Below are 27439 nucleotides of genomic sequence, written 5' to 3'. Positions count from 1 at the left end.
AATAGACCTTTTTCACAGCAGTCATTTTGACATGAAATAGTAGGACAAATACAGGTGTTGGCAATGAAATTCATTATGGTTCCATCCCATTTAGGTTTATGAGAGTCAGGTTCCTGCTATCGCTCAAGTGTAAGTTACCACTTTAGCCTATAGAAGCTGGTTTTTCTGATTTTTGTACAGGTTTTTTTATACTGCATACAAATATCCTGTATTTTCTGGTTGTTTTCTAATAAATAATAATTATATATGGTCATTACACAATTGCTTAAACAACACATCTAATGGTGGCCTAAGACTTTTGCACAGTACTGTGTATATGTATGTATATATATATATATATATATATATATATATATATGGAAAGAGGGGGGGGGTTCTGTTAAGGGCTAGGCCCTACAAAACCTGGTTAGCGCAAAAAGTGGACTAAATAACAGGGTAGGTTGGGGATTCAGTAGTGGCAGCCGTTAATCTCAGGGAAAGGGAGGATGTCCTAGGATATCCCTCCAGTGAAAGAATGGAGTATAGTGGATTTTGAGAAAAGCGCCTCTATAGAGATCTATTCCCACATTCCCTGTATAGATTAGTATACAAATATGTGTATCCTTTGTTGAAAATCATCAACAGTGGAGTATAGGATATGTAGAATTTAAACTAATAATAGGATGAAGTATAATGTTAGTTGTAATAAGTACACTCAATCATGTGTGTTCACATATGTTTCATACATGTATTACTGCAAATAGTTGAAAACACAATAATAGAAATAGTCCAACCACAAATTAGATGTGAAAAGGAAATATTGCAAGTGAAAAGATGCTTATCACACTTTATCCAGTAGGTATTGCACTTACTAGAACAAACCTCAATCGTATGAGGTAAGTTGCCGCCTCTTGTAAGTGAGAAACTTCCGGAATTCAATGGTGTGGGTAGATGCCCGGCCGTCTGTATCTTGTCTTCTCCTCTCAGAGTATGCATTCTGTATTCTGTGTCTTTCCTTCTCGTCTCAGAGTATGGATTCTGTATTCTGTGTCTTGCCTTCTCCTCTCAGAGTATGGGTTCTGTATGCTGATGATGGAGATTCTCCAAATTCCCCGCAGTGTTATGTAGAAATAAAGGCAGAAGAGAGATACATAGCGTAAAATCGTTTTATTAGAATAAAAACAATTATATAAAAAGACAAATGGCCACTCACATGTTCAATCCTCAAACATATGAGGTATGTAAAAGACACTCAGTGTTAACCTGTGGTGCTCCACTTGATCTTACAAAACAACAGATCCCGTAGTGTCCGTTTTTTTGAAACCCAGGTAACAAATAGTTGTTATAAAATCAATAGTACGTACAAAGTGCAAATAGTACCAATAGAGTCAAAGTAGACTCCTTGACAAACAAAATGATATATTATAATTCCCTTACGCGTTTCAAAGCTTAATTTGTTGCTCCTTCCTCAGAGGGTGTTCGTTCTAAATATGTCTCCTGTCTATGTCTATAAGAGCCGGGCGGCGGCACGCCCTTTAGAACATAGTATAGTACTTGATTGGCTATAGTATCTGCCCGTCAGCATGCATTCCCTGTATGGATCATGCCCGGTGTTTGACGTGCTCTATAATTGGTTTCTTGAGAGAGCGTGCGTCACTAGCGTTAGCGTGTGCCACGCAGCGTTGATTACAAAGTGTGCGTGCCTATGTTTGTAAGGTTGCTATAGATACGGACCTGGAGGCTTCTATCCGTAATAGCGTAATGGAGTGTATGTATTGTTTACATGATAGCGCCCATTGTTAAATGTATATTGCGGTCATATTGTGAGCTCACCAATAAAGGAAAAAGAAAAGTTAAAAGGATTATATGTGTAAGGATGTACACTTGTATAAATAAAAACAAATGGCTCACATTAGATGTAAGCGCTAGTGACGCACGCTCTCTCAAGAAACCAATTATAGAGCACGTCAAACACCGGGCATGATCCATACAGGGAATGCATGCTGACGGGCAGATACTATAGCCAATCAAGTAGAATACTATGTTCTAAGGGGCGTGCCGCCGCCCGGCTCTTATAGACGTAGACAGGAGACATATTTAGAACGAACACCCTCTGAGGAAGGAGCAACAAATTAAGCTTTGAAACGCGTAAGGGAATTATAATATATCATTTTGTTTGTCAAGGAGTCTACTTTGACTCCATTGGTACTATTTGCACTTTGTACGTACTATTGATTTTATAACAACTATTTGTTACCTGGGTTTCAAAAAACGGACACTACCGGATCTGTTGTTTTGTAAGATCCTTCTTTTTAAGAAAACAACACCTGCAGCTCAGATCCACGAAGTGGAGCACCACAGGTTAACACTGAGTGTCTTTTACATACCTCATATGTTTGGGGATTGAACATGTGAGTGGCCATTTGTCTTTTTATATAATTGTTTTTATTCTAATAAAACGATTTTACGCTATGTATCTCTCTTCTGCCTTTATTTCTGCATAATACTGCGGGGAATTTGGAGAATCTCCATCATCAGCATACAGAACCCATACTCTGAGAGAAGAAGGAAAGACACAGAATACAGAATCCATACTCTGAGAGGAGAAGACAAGATACAGACGGCCTGGCATCTACCCACACCATTGAATTCCGGAAGTTTCTCACTTACAAGAGGCGGCAACTTACCTCATACGATTGAGGTTTGTTCTAGTAAGTGCAATACCTACTGGATAAAGTGTGATAAGCATCTTTTCACTTGCAATATTTCCTTTTCACATCTAATTTGTGGTTGGACTATTTCTATTATTGCGTTTTCAACTATTTGCAGTAATACATGTATGGAACATATGTGAACACACACGATTGAGTGTACTTATTACAACTAACATTATACTTCATCCTATTATTAGTTTAAATTCTACATATCCTATACTCCACTGTTGATGATTTTCAACAAAGGATACACATATTTGTATACTAATCTATACAGGGAATGTGGGAATAGATCTCTATAGAGGCGCTTTTCTCAAAATCCACTATACTCCATTCTTTCACTGGAGGGATATCCTATGAAGGATAAGTATTTCAGCGCTACCGATGATAGCATATACAATAGTCTCTAAAGGTATAGATACAGTCCACCAAAATGTTCCTGGTTAGGTGTCACTTACTAGAAGTTACCTCAATCGATATGAGGTAAGATGCTGCATCTGTGAGGGAGAGACCAGCAGTCTTGTGATGATCAACCTTCCTTGCCTTACAGAATATGGCAGGGATGGAGACCAATAGATGAATGTCTCGTATTGTCCCAGGTGGTCAGATGGCACCAAGAAGTTATAAAAGGAGAGAGCACAGAGATAGTGCAATAACGTTTTTATTTTAGACAAAAATCCCTTGGTCATACACTCACATTTAAAAACCTTAAGCTAATGAGGAATATGTATAGTATTTTAGCAAAATCTCTCCTCAGTGTATCTGTTTAGTGAAAGATCAAGGAGTATGTGACACACTTCAACCTATAGCGGCTCACAGATCTATAGGGACATGCCATCGCCCTCCATATTTACCTAGCCTGAGTGGGTTTGTGCATGAGTTCGCTCTCCATTGAACTCTATGGTGGAATATGTTAACGCGTTCACATAAATCAAAGTTTTAGCTTTTTGCACACATTGGGTTAGCATTTGTGCGAAAACTTTTTACTTTCAACTTGTAATACACGCGCTACACCATGATCGCAAAAAGCTTACTTTAGCGGAGTTAATGTGCAAGCCGGAGCGATAAATAGTGCTCCACTCATAATCTAGTTCTGAGTGTTTCTATTCCCTCCTATTTTACAGTATATCAGATGATAAATATCATAATCTTTTTTTTGTTTTTAATGACTGTGATTAAACAAAGACAAATTACTATGCTTGTTCATCAGGTAAGCCAGTCTATGAAAAGCAAAAAAAGAAGAACAAAGAGCAATTAAAGGCACAGTAAACACCTTGAGATTTTTATATAAAATGTTTAGGTATGTATAATGAAATGATTATGCAATATACTTTCATTATTTTGCCCCCTTTTCATGTAATGTTGCTCATAAAATGTAACAATTTCTAAATCTCAGAACTTGAAATACACCCTGCTGACTTATTAAACCTAACTCTTCTACATATCTGTCCTTAATTGTCTTTATCAGCTATTTTATGATTGTGGTTAGCCTTGCTGTCTGCACTCTTAACCCCTTAGTGACCGAGGACGTGCAGGGTACGTCTGAAAAAAAAAGGCAGTTAACGCCTGACGACGTACCCTGCACGTCCTCGGCTAAAGTGAGTGCTGGAAGCGATCAAGATCGCTTCCAGGCACTATTACAGTACTGCAGGGATGCCTCGATGTCTGGGCATCCCTGCAGTGCTGTTACGGAGTGCCGGGACCGGAGCGATCACTCCCCCTTGAGTGATCACTTCCGGTTTTGCTCCACGTGGAGCCCGGCAGTGCAGCAGAGCATCGGAAGCGATCGGACACGCTTCCGATGCTCTGCTAGTGTGCTAAGTGCCTCGGTGGGTCGAGGCACTTAGTTAGTATATAAATAAAATTAAAATGTTAAAAAAAAAAATATTATATAATATTAAAAAGCCCCACATATAGCGCCCCCCCCCCTCCCCCATGAGGCTTCCAAAATGGCGATGCCCGGTGCATCATGGGGCATCTGGGGGTGTCCCTAGCCTGTCTCACCATAGGGGCAAGCTAGGGTCACCCAATCTGAGCCTTCTTAGAAAAAAAAAAAATAATAATAAAATACCCCATTTGTCTGATCATGTCAATATTTGTAAATATTGACTCTGATCAGTGTGGATCTCCCTCCCTCTCCTCACTTGCCATTTTGTTGGAGAAAGAGAGAGACCTGTATTTTAGCAGAGAGAGATTTATTTCTTTTATTTGTTAAAAAATTTAAAATCCAAAGGCTCTTTTCAGAGCCATTAACCCCTAGCTTGCCAGTGATCACTATAAATCACTGGCAGTAGCACAGCTGCACTTTTTTTTGCTGTCTGTGCATTTTTTTAGGGGTTAATTTTTGTTGTTGTATTTTTTTTTAAAAACTCAAAGGCTCCTTTCAGAGCCATTTAGCTAATTTAATTTAATTTAAAGACTATTTAACCCCTAGCTTGCCAGTGATCGCTATACATCACTGGCATTAGCATAGCTGTAATTTTTTGCTGTCTGTGCATTTTTTAGGGGTTAATTTTTGTTGTTGTAATTTTTTAAAAACCTAAACGCTCCTTTCAGAGCCATTTAGCTAATTTAATTTAATTTAAATAGTATTTAACCCCTAGCTTGCCAGTGATCGCTATACATCACTGGCATTAGCATAGCTGTACATTTTTGCTGTCTGTGAATTTTTTTAGGGGTTAATTTGTGTTGTTGTAATTTTTTAAAAAACCAAAGGCTCCTTTCAGAGCCATTTAGCTAATTTAATTTAAAGAGTATTTAACCCCTAGCTTGCCAGTGATCGCTATAAATCACTGGCATTAGCATAGCTCTACATTTTTGCTGTCTGTGCATTTTTTTAGGGGTTAATTTTTGTTGTAATTTTTTAAAAACCTAAACGCTCCTTTCAGAGCCATTTAGCTAATTTAATTTGATTTAAAGAGTATTTAACCCCTAGCTTGCCAGTGATCGCTATAAATCACTGGCATTAGCATAGCTGTACTTTTTTAAAAAAAAACCCAAAGGCCATTTAGTTAATTTAATTTAAAGAGTATTTAACCCCTAGCTTGCCAGTGATCGCTATAAATCACTGGCATTAGCATAGCTGTACTTTTTTTTTAAAAAACCCAAAGGCCATTTAGTTAATTTAATTTAAAGAGTATTTAACCCCTAGCTTGCCAGTGATCGCTATAAATCACTGGCATTAGCATAGCTGTACTTTTTTTAAAAAAAAACCAAGGGCAATTTAGTTAATTAATTAATTTTGGTTTTCTGTGACAGATACAAAAATGTCACAGAAAAGATATAGTGTTGAGGAGGCGTATGCCATCCTTGCGTCAGAGTCAGATGCCTCTATGTCTGACTCAGACCCCAATTTTGACCCTGCCATATGCTCAGATACATCATTAGATGCAGTCTCAACTGATAGTGATGTATCTGTGGCTGCTAGCCCCCCTGCCAGCCCCCCTGCTAGCCCCCCTGCCAGCCCCCCTGCTAGAAGGAGGCGTGTTGCTGCCATTGCCGCTGAAGAGTGGGTAACGCCTCATCTCCAGAGGCCAGATATCCCACCCTTCACAGCAAATGCTGGCATAAATATAGATGTGGCAGGTTTTAGCCCCCAACAGTTTCTGGAGGTGTTTCTGGGTGATGATGTATTGGGGAACATTGTCGCCCAAACTAATTTATATGCCCATCAGTACCGTGCTGCAAAGCCTGAAACATATTTGGCAAAGCAGCAATGGGCCCCCATCAATGTGCCAGAATTTAAAAAATTCTGGGCATTGACTATGCTGATGGGCATCATAAAGAAACCCTCCGTTCGCTCCTACTGGAGCAGTAGCCCCATCTGCTCTACCCCCATTTTCTCCCAGAGTATGTCGAGGCAGAGATATGAAATGATTCTTCATTTCATGCACTTCAGCGACAACAGCCTGTGCCCCCCTAGGGAGCATCCCCAATTTGACAGGCTGTATAAAATCCGCCCCCTGATTACCCACTTTTCTGCCAGGTTTGCAGAGGCTTATACACCTGGAAGGAATATATGCGTTGATGAATCCCTGATGAAGTATAAGGGAAGGCTGGGATTCAAGCAGTATATTCCTTCCAAGCGCTCCAGGTATGGGGTAAAGGTGTATAAGCTCTGTGAGAGCGAGACTGGGTATACTCAGGCCTTCCGGGTGTATGAGGGAAAGGATAGCCACCTTGACCCTCCAGGTTGCCCAGAACATATGGGAACCACTGGCAAGATTGTCTGGGACCTGATATTACCCCTAATGAACAAAGGGTATCACTTGTACTTAGACAATTTTTATACAAGTGTCCTTTTGTTCAAGCTACTGTATTGCTTTGATACAGTAGCTTGCGGTACTATTAAAAAGAACCGCAAAGGTTTCCCAGGACAACTTGTACGCACCCGGCTACGAAGGGGGGAGACCTCTGCTCTGCGCCAAGAGGAGCTGTTGGCACTGAAGTACAGAGACAAGAAGGATGTATACCTTCTTACCACCATCCACACAGAGAGGACGGTGGCGGTCTCTGTACGTGGCAGAGCTGAGATCATAAGGAAGCCAGTGTGCATCAAATCTTATAACCGGCATATGGGTGGGGTTGATCTGGCAGATCAGCTGCTGCAGCCCTACCTAATTATGCGGAAGACAAGGGCCTGGTACAAAAAGGTTGCAATTTACCTAATGCAGATTGCAACCCACAACGCTTTTTTGTTGTTCAAAAAAGCAAACCCCGGAATGAAACTGACTTTTTTACAATTTCAGCTCCAGATCATTTCGGGGATTTTGTACCATGATGCACCTGCTCCCCGGGCGGTGATGGGAGAGAGCAGAGTTGGGGCTACTCATTTTATTTTTAAAATCCCCCCTACTGCCGCAAAGCAGAGACCACAAAAAAAATGCAGAGTCTGTACCAAGAGGGGGCAGAGAAGGGACACTGTATATCACTGTCCTGATTGCCCTGGACAGCCTGGACTCTGCATTGGGGACTGCTTCAAGCGGTACCATACAATGGTCAATTTTTAAAAAATAAATAAATTTGCTGTTATTTTTTTTTTGTTATGTTTACTGTTAAATTTTTTGTTATTTTTTTACTTTTAATATGCCAGATTTTTACATTTCACTAATATATTTTTTTTTCTAAAATGGGGCTGTTCTTTTTTTTTTTTTTTACAAAAACCCCTGTCAAACCTATGCATGGGGACATAGGTGTACTCAGGGTGCCTAGCAGAAAACAACCTGTAGTATTTTTTTTGCACTCACTTACAACAGTCTCTCCTAAATCATAGTCAAAAAGCAATGTGTGTGTAAAAATGAAAATTGAAAAAATGCCACCATACACTTTCTCCAATTTTTTTAGCTAAAACAGTTACTTCAAATGCATCAAAGCACACCATATACAATACCTTGGGGTGTCAACATTTCAAAAATATGCACATTCATGGCAATAAATAAAAGTGGGGTTTACAATAGGCCCCAAACTAAAGATAGGCCTATCAGAAGAAATACTCTCACTTAATAACTAAAATCACAAGTCATAAAATTGTAACATAACCTTCCCAAAATCCTGGCAAACCTATGCATGGGGGGCATAGGTGTACTCAGGGTGCCTAGCAGAAAACAACCTGAAGTATTTTTTTGCACTAACTTACAACAGTCTCTCCTAAATCATAGTCAAAAAGCAATGTGTGTGTAAAAATGAAAATTGAAAAAATGCCACCATACACTTTCTCCAATTTTTTTAGCTAAAACAGTTACTTCAAATGCATCAAAGCACACCATATACAATACCTTGGGGTGTCAACATTTCAAAAATATGCACATTCATGGAAACAAATAAATTGGGGTATGTTAAAATACCCCCAAAAAGACAATAGGCAAAGAAAATATGTTAAATGTGAAAAAAAAAAATCACAAACGCATGTTGGACATTTGGCATTACACCCCCCGAACAAGCCAAGAAACTTATGCATAGGTGGTATCACTGTACTCAGGAGATGTTGGTGAACACATATTGGGGTCTTCTTTGGCAGTAACACATAACAGGAGCTGAGAATTCATGTCTAAAGTACAATGTGTGTGAAAAATAACACACAAAAAATGACTGCCTAATAGTTTGACAAAGAATTAGTGCATGGAAAGTGTTAAAATACCAGCATTTGAAATACCCTAGGGTGTCTACTTTTCAAAAATATATGGTTTGATGGGGGTAAATTACATTGGCCGGCTTCAGAAATGTCCTACATAGGACATGGGTGCATGGGATGTGAAAATTCCAAGTTGAAAAACTGGAATGCGCCCCCTAAAAATAAGGCCTTTTAGCCCCCAGAGAACCCAACACACCTATACATGGGTGGTATCACTGTACTCAGGAGATGTTGTTGAATACATATTGAGGTTTTTTTTGGCAGTAACACATAACAGGGACTGAGAATATATGCCTAAAGTACAATGTGTGTGAAAAATAATGCAAAAAAATGACTACCTAAAAGTTTGACAAAGACTAGTGGTTGAATTAGTGCATGGAAAGTGTTAAAATACCAGCATTTGAAATACCCTAGGGTGTCTACTTTTCAAAAATATATGGTTTGATGGGGGTAATTTACATTGGCCGGCTTCAGAAATGTCCCAAATAGGACATGGGTGCATGATGACAGATGTGAAAATTCCAAGTTGAAAAACTGGAATGCGCCCCCTAAAATTAAGGCCTTTTAGCCCCCAGAGAACCCGACACACCTATACATGGGGGGTATCACTGTACTCAGGAGATGTTGTTGAATACATATTGAGGTTTTTTTTGGCAGTAACACATAACAGGGACTGAGAATATATGCCTAAAGTACAATGTGTGTGAAAAATAATGCAAAAAAATGACTACCTAAAAGTTTGACAAAGACTAGTGGTTGAATTAGTGCATGGAAAGTGTTAAAATACCAGCATTTGAAATACCCTAGGGTGTCTACTTTTCAAAAATATATGGTTTGATGGGGGTAATTTACATTGGCCGGCTTCAGAAATGTCCCAAATAGGACATGGGTGCATGATGACAGATGTGAAAATTCCAAGTTGAAAAACTGGAATGCGCCCCCTAAAAATAAGGCCTTTTAGCCCCCAGAGAACCCAACACACCTATACATGGGTGGTATCACTGTACTCAGGAGATGTTGTTGAATACATATTGAGGTTTTTTTTGGCAGTAACACATAACAGGGACTGAGAATATATGCCTAAAGTACAATGTGTGTGAAAAATAATGCAAAAAAATGACTACCTAAAAGTTTGACAAAGACTAGTGGTTGAATTAGTGCATGGAAAGTGTTAAAATACCAGCATTTGAAATACCCTAGGGTGTCTACTTTTCAAAAATATATGGTTTGATGGGGGTAATTTACATTGGCCGGCTTCAGAAATGTCCCAAATAGGACATGGGTGCATGATGACAGATGTGAAAATTCCAAGTTGAAAAACTGGAATGCGCCCCCTAAAATTAAGGCCTTTTAGCCCCCAGAGAACCCGACACACCTATACATGGGGGGTATCACTGTACTCAGGAGATGTTGTTGAATACATATTGAGGTTTTTTTTGGCAGTAACACATAACAGGGACTGAGAATATATGCCTAAAGTACAATGTGTGTGAAAAATAATGCAAAAAAATGACTACCTAAAAGTTTGACAAAGACTAGTGGTTGAATTAGTGCATGGAAAGTGTTAAAATACCAGCATTTGAAATACCCTAGGGTGTCTACTTTTCAAAAATATATGGTTTGATGGGGGTAATTTACATTGGCCGGCTTCAGAAATGTCCCAAATAGGACATGGGTGCATGATGACAGATGTGAAAATTCCAAGTTGAAAAACTGGAATGCGCCCCCTAAAATTAAGGCCTTTTAGCCCCCAGAGAACCCGACACACCTATACATGGGGGGTATCACTGTACTCAGGAGATGTTGTTGAATACATATTGAGGTTTTTTTTGGCAGTAACACATAACAGGGACTGAGAATATATGCCTAAAGTACAATGTGTGTGAAAAATAATGCAAAAAAATGACTACCTAAAAGTTTGACAAAGACTAGTGGTTGAATTAGTGCATGGAAAGTGTTAAAATACCAGCATTTGAAATACCCTAGGGTGTCTACTTTTCAAAAATATATGGTTTGATGGGGGTAATTTACATTGGCCGGCTTCAGAAATGTCCCAAATAGGACATGGGTGCATGATGACAGATGTGAAAATTCCAAGTTGAAAAACTGGAATGCGCCCCCTAAAATTAAGGCCTTTTAGCCCCCAGAGAACCCGACACACCTATACATGGGGGGTATCACTGTACTCAGGAGATGTTGTTGAATACATATTGAGGTTTTTTTTGGCAGTAACACATAACAGGGACTGAGAATATATGCCTAAAGTACAATGTGTGTGAAAAATAATGCAAAAAAATGACTACCTAAAAGTTTGACAAAGACTAGTGGTTGAATTAGTGCATGGAAAGTGTTAAAATACCAGCATTTGAAATACCCTAGGGTGTCTACTTTTCAAAAATATATGGTTTGATGGGGGTAATTTACATTGGCCGGCTTCAGAAATGTCCCAAATAGGACATGGGTGCATGATGACAGATGTGAAAATTCCAAGTTGAAAAACTGGAATGCGCCCCCTAAAATTAAGGCCTTTTAGCCCCCAGAGAACCCGACACACCTATACATGGGGGGTATCACTGTACTCAGGAGATGTTGTTGAATACATATTGAGGTTTTTTTTGGCAGTAACACATAACAGGGACTGAGAATATATGCCTAAAGTACAATGTGTGTGAAAAATAATGCAAAAAAATGACTACCTAAAAGTTTGACAAAGACTAGTGGTTGAATTAGTGCATGGAAAGTGTTAAAATACCAGCATTTGAAATACCCTAGGGTGTCTACTTTTCAAAAATATATGGTTTGATGGGGGTAATTTACATTGGCCGGCTTCAGAAATGTCCCAAATAGGACATGGGTGCATGATGACAGATGTGAAAATTCCAAGTTGAAAAACTGGAATGCGCCCCCTAAAAATAAGGCCTTTTAGCCCCCAGAGAACCCAACACACCTATACATGGGTGGTATCACTGTACTCAGGAGATGTTGTTGAATACATATTGAGGTTTTTTTTGGCAGTAACACATAACAGGGACTGAGAATATATGCCTAAAGTACAATGTGTGTGAAAAATAATGCAAAAAAATGACTACCTAAAAGTTTGACAAAGACTAGTGGTTGAATTAGTGCATGGAAAGTGTTAAAATACCAGCATTTGAAATACCCTAGGGTGTCTACTTTTCAAAAATATATGGTTTGATGGGGGTAATTTACATTGGCCGGCTTCAGAAATGTCCCAAATAGGACATGGGTGCATGATGACAGATGTGAAAATTCCAAGTTGAAAAACTGGAATGCGCCCCCTAAAATTAAGGCCTTTTAGCCCCCAGAGAACCCGACACACCTATACATGGGGGGTATCACTGTACTCAGGAGATGTTGTTGAATACATATTGAGGTTTTTTTTGGCAGTAACACATAACAGGGACTGAGAATATATGCCTAAAGTACAATGTGTGTGAAAAATAATGCAAAAAAATGACTACCTAAAAGTTTGACAAAGACTAGTGGTTGAATTAGTGCATGGAAAGTGTTAAAATACCAGCATTTGAAATACCCTAGGGTGTCTACTTTTCAAAAATATATGGTTTGATGGGGGTAATTTACATTGGCCGGCTTCAGAAATGTCCCAAATAGGACATGGGTGCATGATGACAGATGTGAAAATTCCAAGTTGAAAAACTGGAATGCGCCCCCTAAAATTAAGGCCTTTTAGCCCCCAGAGAACCCGACACACCTATACATGGGGGGTATCACTGTACTCAGGAGATGTTGTTGAATACATATTGAGGTTTTTTTTGGCAGTAACACATAACAGGGACTGAGAATATATGCCTAAAGTACAATGTGTGTGAAAAATAATGCAAAAAAATGACTACCTAAAAGTTTGACAAAGACTAGTGGTTGAATTAGTGCATGGAAAGTGTTAAAATACCAGCATTTGAAATACCCTAGGGTGTCTACTTTTCAAAAATATATGGTTTGATGGGGGTAATTTACATTGGCCGGCTTCAGAAATGTCCCAAATAGGACATGGGTGCATGATGACAGATGTGAAAATTCCAAGTTGAAAAACTGGAATGCGCCCCCTAAAATTAAGGCCTTTTAGCCCCCAGAGAACCCGACACACCTATACATGGGGGGTATCACTGTACTCAGGAGATGTTGTTGAATACATATTGAGGTTTTTTTTGGCAGTAACACATAACAGGGACTGAGAATATATGCCTAAAGTACAATGTGTGTGAAAAATAATGCAAAAAAATGACTACCTAAAAGTTTGACAAAGACTAGTGGTTGAATTAGTGCATGGAAAGTGTTAAAATACCAGCATTTGAAATACCCTAGGGTGTCTACTTTTCAAAAATATATGGTTTGATGGGGGTAATTTACATTGGCCGGCTTCAGAAATGTCCCAAATAGGACATGGGTGCATGATGACAGATGTGAAAATTCCAAGTTGAAAAACTGGAATGCGCCCCCTAAAATTAAGGCCTTTTAGCCCCCAGAGAACCCGACGCACCTATACATGGGGGGTATCACTGTACTCAGGAGATGTTGTTGAATACATATTGAGGTTTTTTTTGGCAGTAACACATAACAGGGACTGAGAATATATGCCTAAAGTACAATGTGTGTGAAAAATAATGCAAAAAAATGACTACCTAAAAGTTTGACAAAGACTAGTGGTTGAATTAGTGCATGGAAAGTGTTAAAATACCAGCATTTGAAATACCCTAGGGTGTCTACTTTTCAAAAATATATGGTTTGATGGGGGTAATTTACATTGGCCGGCTTCAGAAATGTCCCAAATAGGACATGGGTGCATGATGACAGATGTGAAAATTCCAAGTTGAAAAACTGGAATGCGCCCCCTAAAATTAAGGCCTTTTAGCCCCCAGAGAACCCGACGCACCTATACATGGGGGGTATCACTGTACTCAGGAGATGTTGTTGAATACATATTGAGGTTTTTTTTGGCAGTAACACATAACAGGGACTGAGAATATATGCCTAAAGTACAATGTGTGTGAAAAATAATGCAAAAAAATGACTACCTAAAAGTTTGACAAAGACTAGTGGTTGAATTAGTGCATGGAAAGTGTTAAAATACCAGCATTTGAAATACCCTAGGATGTCTACTTTTCAAAAATATATGGTTTGATGGGGGTAATTTACATTGGCCGGCTTCAGAAATGTCCCAAATAGGACATGGGTGCATGATGACAGATGTGAAAATTCCAAGTTGAAAAACTGGAATGCGCCCCCTAAAATTAAGGCCTTTTAGCCCCCAGAGAACCCGACACACCTATACATGGGGGGTATCACTGTACTCAGAAGTTGTTGTTGAACACATATTGAGGTGTTTTTGCTCAGTAACATATAACAGGAACTGAGAATCCATGCCTAAAGTACAATGCGTGTGAAAAATAACACACCAAAATGACTACCCAAAAGTTTGACAAAGACTGGTGGTTGAATTAGTGCATGCAAAGTGTTAAAATACCAGCATTTGAAATACCCTAGGGTGTCTACTTTTTAAAAATATATGGTTTGATGGGGGTAATTTGCATTGTCCGGCTTCAGAAATGTCCCAAATAGGACATGGGTGCATGACGACAGATGTGAAAATTCCAAATTAAAAAACTGGAATGCGCCCCCTAAAAATAAGGCCTTTTAGCCCCCAGAGAACCCAACAGACCTATACATGGGTGGTATCACTGTACTCAGGAGATGCTGCTGAAGACATATTGGGGTGTTATTTGGCAGTAACCCTTAACGTTCTCAGTAAATGTATTCTTGAATTGCTATTTTGTCAAAAAATCACCATTTTTTTTTTTTTTTTTCAAACTTTGGCATAGATTGGTGGTAAAATAGTTGCATGGAAAGAGTCAAAATACTCCATGTTTAATACCTTAGGTTGTGTTCTTTTAAAAAATATATATATGTGAAGGGTTAATCAGGGATTCCTGACAGATATCAGTGTTCCAATGTAACTATCGCTAATTTTTTTAAAATTTTTTTGGAAATAGCAAAGTGCTACTTGTACTTATTGCCCTATAACTTGCAAAAAAAGCAAAGAACATGTAAACATTGAGTATTTCTAAACTCAGGACAAAATTTAGAAACTATTTAGCATGGGAGTTTTTTGGTAGTTGTTGAAGTGTAGGAGATTTTGAGGGTCAAAGTTAAAAAAGTGTGTTTTTTTCAATTTTTTCCTCATATTTTATAAAATTTTTTATAGTAAATTATAAGATATGATGAAAATAATGGTATCTTTAGAAAGTCCATTTAATGGCGAGAAAAACGGTATATAATATGTGTGGGTACAGTAAATGAGTAAGAGGAAAATTACAGCTAAACACAAACACCGCAGAAATGTAAAAATAGCCTTGGTCCCAAACGGACAGAAAATGGAAAAGTGCTGCGGTCATTAAGGGGTTAAGCCCTAATTGTCTCCTCCATATAAGGTAATTGATAGTTGGAGTCTGGCTACACACTAGAGATGTCTTGTAATTACAATTGGTTTTCTGTCCCTTTAATGAAAATATAGATCTAGATTAATGCAGGAAACATCAAATGCATGGGTTTTTATTTTTACTAAAAAGGCCACTCAGAGTAATTATAATTAGTATGGATTTCCTTTGATGAGTGTGTCCCTTTAAAAAGGACAACCCTTATCATGTTCACTCTAGTTAACATTAAAGACACATTGTACGCTAGATTTTTCTTTGCATAAATGTTTTGTAGATGAACCCTTTATATAGCCCATATGGGAGTGTTTTTGTAACAATGTATAGATTTGCTTATATTTCAAGAACATTGTGCTGATTTTCAGAATTTTAACCAAGCCCCAAAAGGTCACATGTATACTGATGTCTACAGAATCCTGCGGCTCCTGTTTGTATAATCTGTCTTTTCATATTCATGGAAGGAGGGAGGAGGGAAGTGTCTGCTCCCAGCCCCTTTTACTGGGTGTTCCAGTCTAACCTTATCAATAGTGCTTAAGTTGGAGCTTCTAATTAAGTTTTTAAAAGGTTTTATTTTTAGATCAGTATCTGTACATATTCTTCTTTATAGTAGTGTCTAATACAGTGCTTTCCAAACTGTGTGTCGTGACACATTAGTGTGTTGGCGGCAGTGTGTAGGTGTGTCCCTGTTTCAGCACAATTTGTTTTTTTATTTACATTTTTTTTAAATAAAATTTTGGTTTCCGACTTGCCGTCTGCCTGCTATGCATATCACATGGTTGACACGTGATTGATACCTAGTGGGTCATAGATTATCTTAACCTATTGGCGCAGCTCATTGGGAACTAAAATTATTCCCATTGGCGGCTTTGGCAGCACATTGGCTCCTGACTGCACGTGTAGTCTCCTCAATCGGCTCATGACTGCACGTGTAGTCTCCTCAATCGGCTCATGACTGCACGTGTAGTCAGTGAGTAGGACAGCAGTGTGCAGTACGGGCAGTAGTCAGTCGGACTCACAGAGCTCTTAGGGCAGCAGCTTAAACGCTGAGCTGAATTCAGAAGTCAAAGTGTTGGGGTTTTTTTGCACCTAGCTCCCAGTAGTGCATTGCTGCTCCTGCTCTGGATATATGGATAGGAAGTGGAAGCTTTAAAATGCTTGATGATGAAATGCGAGTGTCTTTATCTAATATTCCACCAAATATTCAGAAACTGTGTTCATCCTATCAACCTCATACATCCCATTAAAATAGTAAGTAGCTATTGGTGTTAAACTTTTTTTTAATTCTTGCACATACATACTGTTACTTGTAAATACATTTCAATATTATATCATTTATGTACATGTCCGCATCTCTTAAAACAAGTTAGTTTAAAGGGACAGTGAAGTCCAAAAAAAACTTTAATTTTTCAAATAGGGCATGTAATTTTAAACAACTTTCCAATTTACTTTTATCAACAATTTTGCTTTGTTCTCTTGGTATTCTAGTTGAAAGCAAACCTAGGAAGGCACATATGATAATTTCTAAGCCCTTGAAGGCCGCCTCTATTTTATTTACTTTTCACAGCAGGGGAGAGCAAGCTCATGTAGGCCATATAGATAGCATTGTGAGCACGCCCGTAGCTAGTGGCAGACACTTCACTAATTGGCTAAAATGCCAGTCAATAGATAATAACTAAAAGTCATGTGATTAGGGGCGGTCAGAAGATGCTTAGATAAAAGATAGTCACAGAAATAAAAAGTGTATTAATATAACAGTTTTGGTTTTGCAAAACTGGGGAATGGGTAATAAAGGGATTATCTATCTTTTTAAACAACAAAAATTCTGATGTTGACTGTCCCTTTAACCTCCTGTTTGCTAGTACAACTTAATTACTGTGTCGCGAAATGATGTAGGTCTAAAAAGTGTGTCGCCAACATGAAACGTTTGGAAAGCTCTGGTCTAATACATGCAGTTATATGAAAAATGTTGTATACTGTCCCTTTAAGGTTAAAAAATATCATATAGAAAATTAAACTTTCCTGTAGTATCCCACACATTTCTTCCATTCTACATGTTTCTACATGACTCCCTCTGAAATACAAGCTAAATTCTAGCTTATCTGGAGGAACCAAAGGAGACTTTTTTTTTTTACATGAGCAGATGTGGCTAGCCACGGGCATTATGTTAGCAAAATATCTAATGTTTCACAGTTTGTAATCAGGAACAATTTTAAGGAAAAGTTCTCATTACACATTAAAGGGAAAGTTTTCTTGACAATATTTTTATTGATGATCAAATACTGCATTTTTCACCAAGTATTTGGAAAACATGATATATTTCAGATACAGTTGTAAAAGACCTTCACGCAATATTTTAGTATTTTTTTTTTTTATTTGCTTCACCTGAAAGAAAACATTTCAAAATACATTTTTATTAAATGTATATTCTTGACCTGAATAAATCAATGTTTGTTCTGTCGTCCATATTGCAGAGGCCTATCCCTTCTGTCTATACAGCTATGAGAGCTGTCCTTATCCGCTAATTATCACAACTGATACTGCAGTTTTACCTTGTACTTCACATTTTTAAAGCAAAAGATTTTTTTTAAAATAACATGAAACCCCAATTTTTTTTTCATAATTTAGATAGGGCATACAATTTTAAACAACTTTCCAATTTATATTATTTCATTCTCTTCCTTATCTTTGTATGCTTCCTTGAAAAGCATACCTAGGTAGTCCAGAGCAGCAATGCACTACCGAAAGTTAGCTGCTGATTGATGGCTGCACATATATGCCTTTTGTCATTGGCTAATCAGGTGTGTTCCCCTAGCTTCGAATAGTGCATTGCTGCTTATTCAACAAAAGATACCAAGAGAATGAAACTAATTTGATGATAGAAGTAAATTAGTCAAATAAAGGGACAGTAACGTCATAATTAGACATTCATTATTTAGACAGAGAATACTCTTTTAAACAACTTTCCAATTTACTTCTATTATTTAATTTGCTTCCTTCTCTTGTTAACCTTTATTGAAAGGTTTATCTAGGTAAGCTCAGGAGCAGCAAAGAACCTAGTTTCTAGCTTCTGGTTGGTGGCTGCATATTTATATAAACTGATTGTCATTGGCTCTCCCATGTATTCAGTTACAAACCAGTAGTGCATTGCTGCTTCTTCAACAAATGATAACAAGAGAATGAAGCAAATTTGATAATAGAAGTAAACTGGAAAGTTGTTAAAATTGTATGTTCTACCTAAATCATGAAATAAAAATTTGGGGTTTCATGTCCCTTTAAAAAGTTGATAAAAAAAAAATGTATGTTCTGAATCATAAAAGAAATATTTTACATTCCATGTCTCTTTAAATGCTGTTCTTTTATATGCCCTATACAAACATTTTGAGTAAAAGGGCCCTTTGATTTTGAAAATATGTTTGTCTGTAGACAATTTTAGTGTTCAGGAAGTGAACTTTATCTGCTCATCTGTGCAAAGCAAGATGGGTAATCTTTAAACAAAGCTCTGCATATAAATATATCTATCATATTAATAATTGCATATACCACACAGTTTAGCCTGATATTATTCCTGAACACATGTTTCTCTTAATAATACCTTTAATACAAAATATTAAATTGTTCACTCAACTTGCATCTTTACATTGATACATCACTATTACCTCTGTACAGAGAGATCTTTGGTAATTTATTGTCATCTGCTGCTTAAAACAGCAGCAAATGATTAGTCCTACTTTGTGACACCTGGTCCCTATTCCAGAATATGCTCCTATGAATGGAGTTTTTAGTTATATTATTGTGCATATATATGTAAATATATATATATATTATCTATAAATATGGGTTGTGCTCAGTAAACATTTCATAAGGCAGCTATAAAATAAAAGGCACATTTGGTCATAAGATTATAGCATGGCTTAATATTCCAAAAGAGGAAGGGTAGTTATATAGCATTGATTGTCACTGCAGAGGATGGTGCAGACTATTTGACTTTAAAGTATTTTTGTGTCTATGTCACTGTTACTTTATAGTGACAGGGACAATCCTTAAAAGTCACAGACAAGTGCAGATTTATCTCAATTTAAAAAAAACAAGAACAAAATAATAATACAATTATAAGTATCTGCACTTTTGAAATACTATTTATAGCCCCACCTCTCCATATAGCCGGAAATATTGCTGTTTGAGATTACATACATCATCAGTCTCCGCGTAGTGAAGAGAGAGAGACAATGTTCCATAGTTCCACTCTGGCTGCGTTACAGTCACCTTATATTAAAAAAAATACACACTCCTATGTCTTTTTTGGTGTTATTGTGTCACCCTTGAGGGAGGATTAATAGGGCTGTCCCCACTCTGCTCTTTAACATTTGGTTGACTGGATCTTTGCTGGTCTGTGGAAGGCACGGATTGAGGATATAAGCCCTGTAAATGCGCGTGTTGTTTATCCAAACCCCAGAATCACGCCAGCAGCCCCATTCGGGTGACTTTAGCGGAAAGGAATGTGTGTAACAGGAAAACAACAGGCTTCGGACAAGTATGCATATCCAGGGCCTGCAAAAAAGAAAGGCTAGTGAGAAAAGTACTAACAATCCAATGTAAAAATCTTCCCACATATATATATATATGCTCATACATATAACAGTTCACATACAAAGAATATTGTTAAAAATACACACAAAACATTCTCTTGATACAAGACAGACATATGCAGTTGCTGATGAAGTTTTAATTGGAAACATGAACAGATCCATTTTAGTTTAACCCATTTTTTTCTACCCACTTGAATTGAAGGCTAAGATACAGTATACATCAGAAATCAATCACTGTATTGCAAACAATCTGCATACAATATATATATGTTTTAAAAGTGTTTAAAATGCCAGATTGATAGAAAAATTTGCATTATTTTGCAGTCCGAGGATACACTCCTTGAGAACCCTCTTTAGTGGGGGGTTTCTCTCACTTCAGTCTCTCTGGAGTAGTGAAAACACTAACATTTTCAGGTTTAAATTACAAATAAGTCAGGCAAAATAAATAATGAAAGTGCATTGCATTTTTGTTCACTGTGCATAGTTAAATCTTTAATGGGGCATTAAATATTTATTGTCTCTTTAAAGCAAGTCTCTTCCACAGCTGTGTTGGGATATAGGAGGATCCCACAGGAAGCAATGATCATTTCTGATGGCTGTGAGACTCATATAAGAAAGCTACTTTAATTCTATGTTATCGCAAACATTATTATTCTATTTTATGTTTCAATACCCTGAATGTTTATAACTGAACTAAATCTAAAAAACAGCTGACACACCTAATGAATGATGTGAAAAGCTGTTCTCAACACTGATAAGCGTGAATGCAAAATGTCACTAGCTATATGTAGTGATTCATTTTACCCTGTTTGAGTTACATTTTGTCACTATGATTCATATTTTGGTATATGTGAGGGGTGTATCTCACAAAAGTGAGTACACCCCTCACATTTTTGCAAATATTTTATTGTATCTTTTCATGTGACAACACTGAAGAAATGACACTTTGCTACAATGTAAAGTAGAGAGTCTACAGCCTGTATAACAGTGTCAATTTGCTGTCCACTCACAATAACACAGCCATTAATGTCTAAACCGTTGGCAACAAAAGTGAGTACACCCCTAAGTGGAAATGTCCAAATTGGGCCCAAAGTGTCAATATTTTGTGTGGCCACCATTATTTTCCAGCACTGCCTTAACCCTCTTGGGCATGGAGTTCACCAGAGCTTCACAGGTTGCCACTGGAGTCCTCTTCCACTCCTCCATGATGACATCACGGAGTGGAGGATGTTAGTCCCCCACATTCCGTTTGAGGATGCCCCACAGATGCTCAATAGGGTTTAGGTCTGGAGACATGCTTGGCCAGTCCATCACCTTTAGCCTCAGCTTCTTTAGCAAGGCAGTGGTCGCCTTGGAGGTGTGTTTGGGGTCATTATCATATTGGAATACTGCCCTGTGGCCCAGTCTCCGAAGCTCTGCTTCAGTATGTCACAGTACATGTTGGCATTCATGGTTCCCTCAAAGAACTGTAGCTCCCCAGTGCCGGCAACACTCATGCAGGCCCAGACCATGACACTCCCACCACCATGCTTGACTGTAGGCAAGACACACTTGTCTTTGTACTCCTCACCTGGTTGCCACCACACACGCTTGACACCATCTGAACCAAATAAGTTTATCTTGGTCTCATCGGACCATAGGACATGGTTCCAGAAATCCATGTCCTTAGGCTGCTTGTCTTCAGCAAACTGTTTGCAGGCTTTCTTGTGCATCATATTTAGAAGAGGCTTCCTTCTGGGACGACAGCCATGCAGACCAATTTTATGCAGTGTGCGGCGTATGGTCTGAGCACTGACAGGCTGACCCCCCACCCCTTCAACCTCTGCAGCAATGCTGGCAGCACTCATACGTCTATTTCCCAAAGACAACCTCTGCATATGACGCTGAGCACGTGCACTCAACTTCTTTGGTTGACCATGGAGAGGCCTGTTCTTAGTGGAACCTGTCCTGTGAAACCGCTGTATGGTCTTGCCCACCGTGCTGCAGCTCAGTTTCAGGGTCTTGGCAATCTTCTTATAGCCTAGGCCATCTTTATGTAGAGCAACAATTATTTTTTTCAGATCACCAGAGAGTTATTTGCCATGAGGTGCCATGTTGAACTTCCAGTGACCAGTATGAGAGAGTGTGAGAGCGATAACACCAAATTTAACACACCTGCTCCCCAATCACACTTGAGACCTTGTAACACTAATGAGTCACATGACACCAGGGAGGGAAAATGGCTAATTGGACATTTCCACTTAGGGGTGTACTCACTTTTGTTGCCAACGGTTTAGACATTAATGGCTGTGTGTTGAGTTATTTTGAGGAAACAGCAAATTTACACTGTTATACAGGCTGTACACTCACTACTTTACATTGTAGCAAAGTGTCATTTCTTCAGTGTTGTCACATGAAAAGATATAATAAAACATTTTAAAAAATATGAGGGGTGTAATCACTTTTGTGAGATACTGTATATTTATAAATACATACAGAGAGAACTGCACTCACAGGAACGAACAACCAGCTCAATACCATTGTTAGCCTGTTCTATGGCGATTTACCACCTGGGTGCAGCTTCTTTTAGCCCAGTAATGCTTTTCACAGAGTAGAACTTTCCTGTGGTATATCAGTCTGATCCCGCCTATTACGGCCGGTCCAGCGCCAAAATACCAGGCAATTCCTCTCGAAACATGGAACACAGCAACCCCAGACAATTGTTTCGGCCTTCATTGGGCCTCGTCAGTGTGGTGTAGCCATATTCCTCTAAGCACACTGAGCAAGGAGTCCACGTCTGGTTGCCCCTTTTTCCCATAGGTAGACTAAATACATATAGAGAGAAGTGCACTCACAGGAATGAACAACCAACTAAATACCATTGTTAGCCTGTTCTATGGCAATTTACCACCTGGGTGCAACTTCTTTATAAGAGACTGCTCCTGGGTGGTAAATCGCCATAGAACTAGCTGATAAGCTGTTGTTCGTTCCTGGTAGAGCACTTCTCTCTTCATATGCAAATTAATATGACTCTGGGAAGGTCTCTCCATTGGTGATGGGGGAAACCAGACTTGGGCTCCTTGCCCAGTGTGCTTAGAGGAATGTGGCTACACCTCACTGACGAGGCCCATAGGAGGCAGAAACGATCGTCTGGGGATGTCATGTTCCTTGTTCAGAGGAGAATTGCCTGGTATTTCGGGGCTGGACTGACCTTACTTGGCGGGATCAAACTGATATACTTCAAGAAAGTTTTCCTCTGTGAAAAGCACACTGGTCTAAAAGAGGCTGCTCCTGGGTGGTAAATCGCCATAGAATTAGCTGATGAGCTGTTGTTCGTTCCTGGTAGAGCGCTTCTCTCTTCGTATGCAAATATATAAATAAATATGTATGTGTGTGTGTATATATATATATATATATATACACATATGTCCAGAAAAGCAAAATAGATGGCAGCACTCCAGTATTTTTAAAAGATGTTCTGTTTATTCACATCAACTCCAAGTAAAACTTGGAGTTGATGTGAATAAACAGAACATCTTTTAACATTACTGGAGTGCTGCCATCTATTTTGCTTTTCTGGATTATCTTTTGGGACTTTTGTGTGAGGTCCTGGATGGCGCTGACACCCACTGGATGCACAGGTGCTGGATACATTCTATTCTAAGCTCTATATATACATATATACCTATTGCAAAGTCATTTTACTATGCATAACTACATAAGTTGTTTACTGTCCCTTTAATTAAGTGTAGATACAGATTTAGCAGTCTTTTTTTTACTGATAATTTTCTACTTGGTATTTATTTTGATATATTGGCTGTGTTTATTAATTATTATATAATCAGTGTTCTCCACAGAAACATTTGCCAGCTAGGTGACATTATGAAGTAGCCAGGTGGGGACAGTGTAAAATATTTTATATTATATCTTTTCTGCAATCCAAAGCACAAGTTAATTGCATTATTTAACATAAATGTATTAAGTGATTTATGCAATCAAAATTTAACATTTTTAACTTAAACTTTTAGCGGAATAATCAGTAAAATCAGCCATGTGGTACACACACATACATACATACACACACAGTATATATATGTTTTTATATACATTTTAACATTTGGTGCATAAGAACTAGGGAACATAATAAATGCCAAAAATAATTTTGCCCTTGGAGGTTAGGCGGCAGATGTTCTGGCTGTTCAAGAGCAGGGTTTTGATAAAGTGGACTGTTTATGCACCTGTGCATATAAATAAGGGTGTAAAGACCCTGCACAACACACCGAACACAACCACAATGTTCAAACATGGGAGCAGGACTCAAAAATAGACTTCAAAAAAATTTAAATGCATCCAGAATAATAGTAATTTATACACTTAGGACTTTTAGTCCAATTGGAACGAATAGCAATTACATCTTTTCTCTGATTTGTGATCTGGCAATTTTAATTTATTATGTTATTTTGCCACTGGTCCACTAGGAGGCAGTATAGATTTCAAATACAGACTAATATGTCAGTTAAAGTGAAAGTAAATTCTAGCGTTTTACAAACGCTAGGATTTATTATTGAAACAAATAAAGGGCACTTTCATTCATGAAGTATAAGATACTTCATGTAGAAAGCTCCTTTATTTGATTCAATCGATTGCCGCTCTTAGCTCCTACAGCAGAGCATGGCTAAGAGGTGACGTTTTTACCTCTTAGCCAATAGCAGTGCGGTAAATCCGGCTCCCATGGGCGCCAAGCCGGATTTACCGCACGGCTATTGGCTAAGAGGTGAAAACGTCACCTCTTAGCCAAATTTTTTTTAGCTGTGGGCTGCTGTAGGAGCTAAAAATGGCGATTGATTGAATCAAATAAAGGAGCTTTCTACATGAAGTATCTTATACTTCATGAATTAAATTCCCCTTTATTTGTTTCAATAGTAAATCCTAGCGTTTGTAAAACACTAGGATTTACTTTCACTTTAATGTGTTTAGATCATGTTTTATTTCATCATTGAGGGGCTTAAGAAAGTGATTAAATTGAAGTTATTTTTGTATTTAGTATGTGACATGATTAAGGTCTTTTTTAAATCTATTTAGGAGTCCTGCTATCATTTTTAAAGATTATGGTTGTGGCAGTGCAGCGCAGGGATATGTTATTTGTGGTATGGTATGTGATTGATTTTCTATAGGGAAGTCAAGAAATAAACGGAATAAAGAGGAACTGTGTAATGAATAACAATCAGCAATATTAAAAAAAGAGATAGATGTCAGTGCAATAGAATTTTCTGATAATAAATGACCATATGAATCAAGCCAAAACCATGTTGAGTGTGTATATAAAAATATGTTCTCAACTATTCCCTTTTATGCTACAATTATATGTAGTTGTTGCTGGATGCTCTGATGAAGAAAAGGTGCTATAAAACATTTCTTGCAATAGCAATTTCAGACAACAGGGCAGCCTGGTGAGTAAAAAAACATTTCAGGCCCATATTGTTTTCTCTAACAATCGACAAGTCTGGGAGAATGTTACGTATGTGACAAGATATGAATAGCAGGTACATTATTCACTCATTTATATTCATTCATTTGCCACTACATTTCATTTTGAAGAATTATTTTTTTTTTGCCGATTCACGCTCGTATTACGAGTTGAAAGTTAAAAGTTTATGTTGCGATAACAAATAGACTTTTGAGAAGTCGCGGACGCAAAATCCCTTTCCCAATATACTTCAATGGAACTGAAAAAGGGCTAATTTCCATTGAGTTGGTAAAGTTTGGAAACTGGTGGTAACATGAAAATTGTCCATAGACTTTAATGGAGATAAATATTATTATCACCAGTTTCCAAACTTTACCACCTTAATGGAAACTAGCCCAAAGTTGGAAAAAAACGAACACCCAGAAGTCAAGAAAAATAATATTGCATATTTCGTAATCCAATGTTCTGCACATATAAACAGTTACAGTACATATTATATATATATATATATATATATATATATATATATATATATATATATATATACACACACACATATTTAGAACATGTATATGTATGTATTTCTATGTTATTTATGAGACCTCATATCTTTGAGCCCTAATAACTTTTTTGTGCTTTTTTTATTTATATATTTTTTTAATAATTTTGATAGCGTTATTATGAGTGTAACTGTACTTTTTAATGCATTTTAATGTGTTTTGTAACACTTTTTTGTCTCTTGTAACAGCTAACCAGAGCTCTTAACTCACGGTAATCATTCTAGCATAAATCCCAATTGCTCTCACGTGTTCTCCTTTACTTTCGACATGTAAAATGAAAGTCAATTTTTTTTGCCATGGTTTAGATAGAGCATGCAATTTTAAGCAACTTTCTAATTTACTCCTATTATCAATTTTCTTTGTTCTCTTGGTATCTTTATTTGAAAAAGCAGGAATGTAAGCTTAGGAGCTGGACCATTTTTGGTTCAGAACCTGGGTAGCGCTTGTTGATTGGTGGCTAAATGTAGTCACCAAGCAGCAAGCCCTACCCAGGCTGCTGAACCAAAAATGGGCCGGCTCCTAAGTTTACATTACTGCTTCTTCAAATAAAGATAGCAAGAGAATGAAGAAAAATTGATAATTGGAGTTAATTAGAAAGCTTCTTAAAATTGCATGCTCTATCTGAATCATGAAATAAATAATTTGGGTTTCATATCCCTTCAAATTAATTTATACTGAATTATGCAATCAATGTGTGTGTTTGGATATATTAAGTAGCATTTCTAAACAAAAGTAAATGTTATAATATTGCAACTACTTCATAATCCCACCCAGCTGGCATCTTTTTCTGTGGAGAACGCTGACCTTGTCAGCTTTTGACATAATGAAACACGACCATGAGACAATAGGCCTCACAAAGACAATTAGATCTGACTAAATCCTGCATGCTGAATCGTGATTTAAAGGGACATTCCAGCCAAAATTGGAATCCACATTGAAGCATTTCAATTTTGAATAGAAGCAATTTTGTAATATAAATGTATTAGCAAAAAAGCTTCTAATAAAAGCTATAGCAGTTTCAAAAGTGTATTTAAGTATGCACTGTGCACCAGCATTTTAAACACAGCAATTGCTTAGAGAGCGTAGGGTGCTTGCACCTTCTGTTAATTACTTAATTTGTTAATCGCTGACAGGATATAAGCCCCACTGGTGCACTGAGCAGCTGCAGTATGTAAAATGCTGTTGCACTGAGAATATCTAGCTATGGCTCACATGCACGTGCAGAGAAAATTGCTAACACTAAAACAGTGATATCTTTTACTAGAAGCAGTTTTGCCAATCCATGTATATTGCAAATATGTTTCTATTCACAGATGTAAATCATGAATTTTGACTGGAATGTCCTTTTAAGTGAAAAAAAAAAAAAAAGTGAAAGGAGCTTGAGGGCCCGTGTTTCTGGCGAGTCTTCAGACTCGCCAGAAACAGCAGTTATAAAGCAGCGGTCACAAAGACCGCTGCTCCATAACCTGTCCGCCTGCTCTGAGCAGGCGGACAGACATCGCCGGAAATCAACCCGATCGAGTACGATCGGGTTGATTGACACCCCCCTGCTGG

General features: G+C 37.9%; 1 protein-coding gene across 3 annotated transcripts in view; it reads right to left on the bottom strand.

Annotated features, from left to right (window-relative positions):
- Positions 1-17538: 17538 nt before the first annotated feature.
- SNTB2 (syntrophin beta 2) overlaps positions 17539-27439 on the bottom strand; it is a 92247-nt gene continuing 82346 nt past the window's right edge. Inside the window, exon 7 of one of the 3 annotated variants that reach the window (XM_053699416.1) lies at positions 17539-19841. In XM_053699416.1, the coding sequence (XP_053555391.1) occupies positions 19607-19841 (235 nt within the window). In that variant the 3' untranslated portion in view covers positions 17539-19606. The remainder of the gene's footprint in view (positions 19842-27439) is intronic. The other 2 variants (XM_053699417.1, XM_053699418.1) reach the window with 2 other exon arrangements.

Source organism: Bombina bombina, chromosome 1, assembly GCF_027579735.1.
Source record: "Bombina bombina isolate aBomBom1 chromosome 1, aBomBom1.pri, whole genome shotgun sequence".
Classification (NCBI taxonomy): Eukaryota; Metazoa; Chordata; class Amphibia; order Anura; family Bombinatoridae; genus Bombina; species Bombina bombina.
This window is presented reverse-complemented; position numbering and strand designations above follow the sequence as displayed.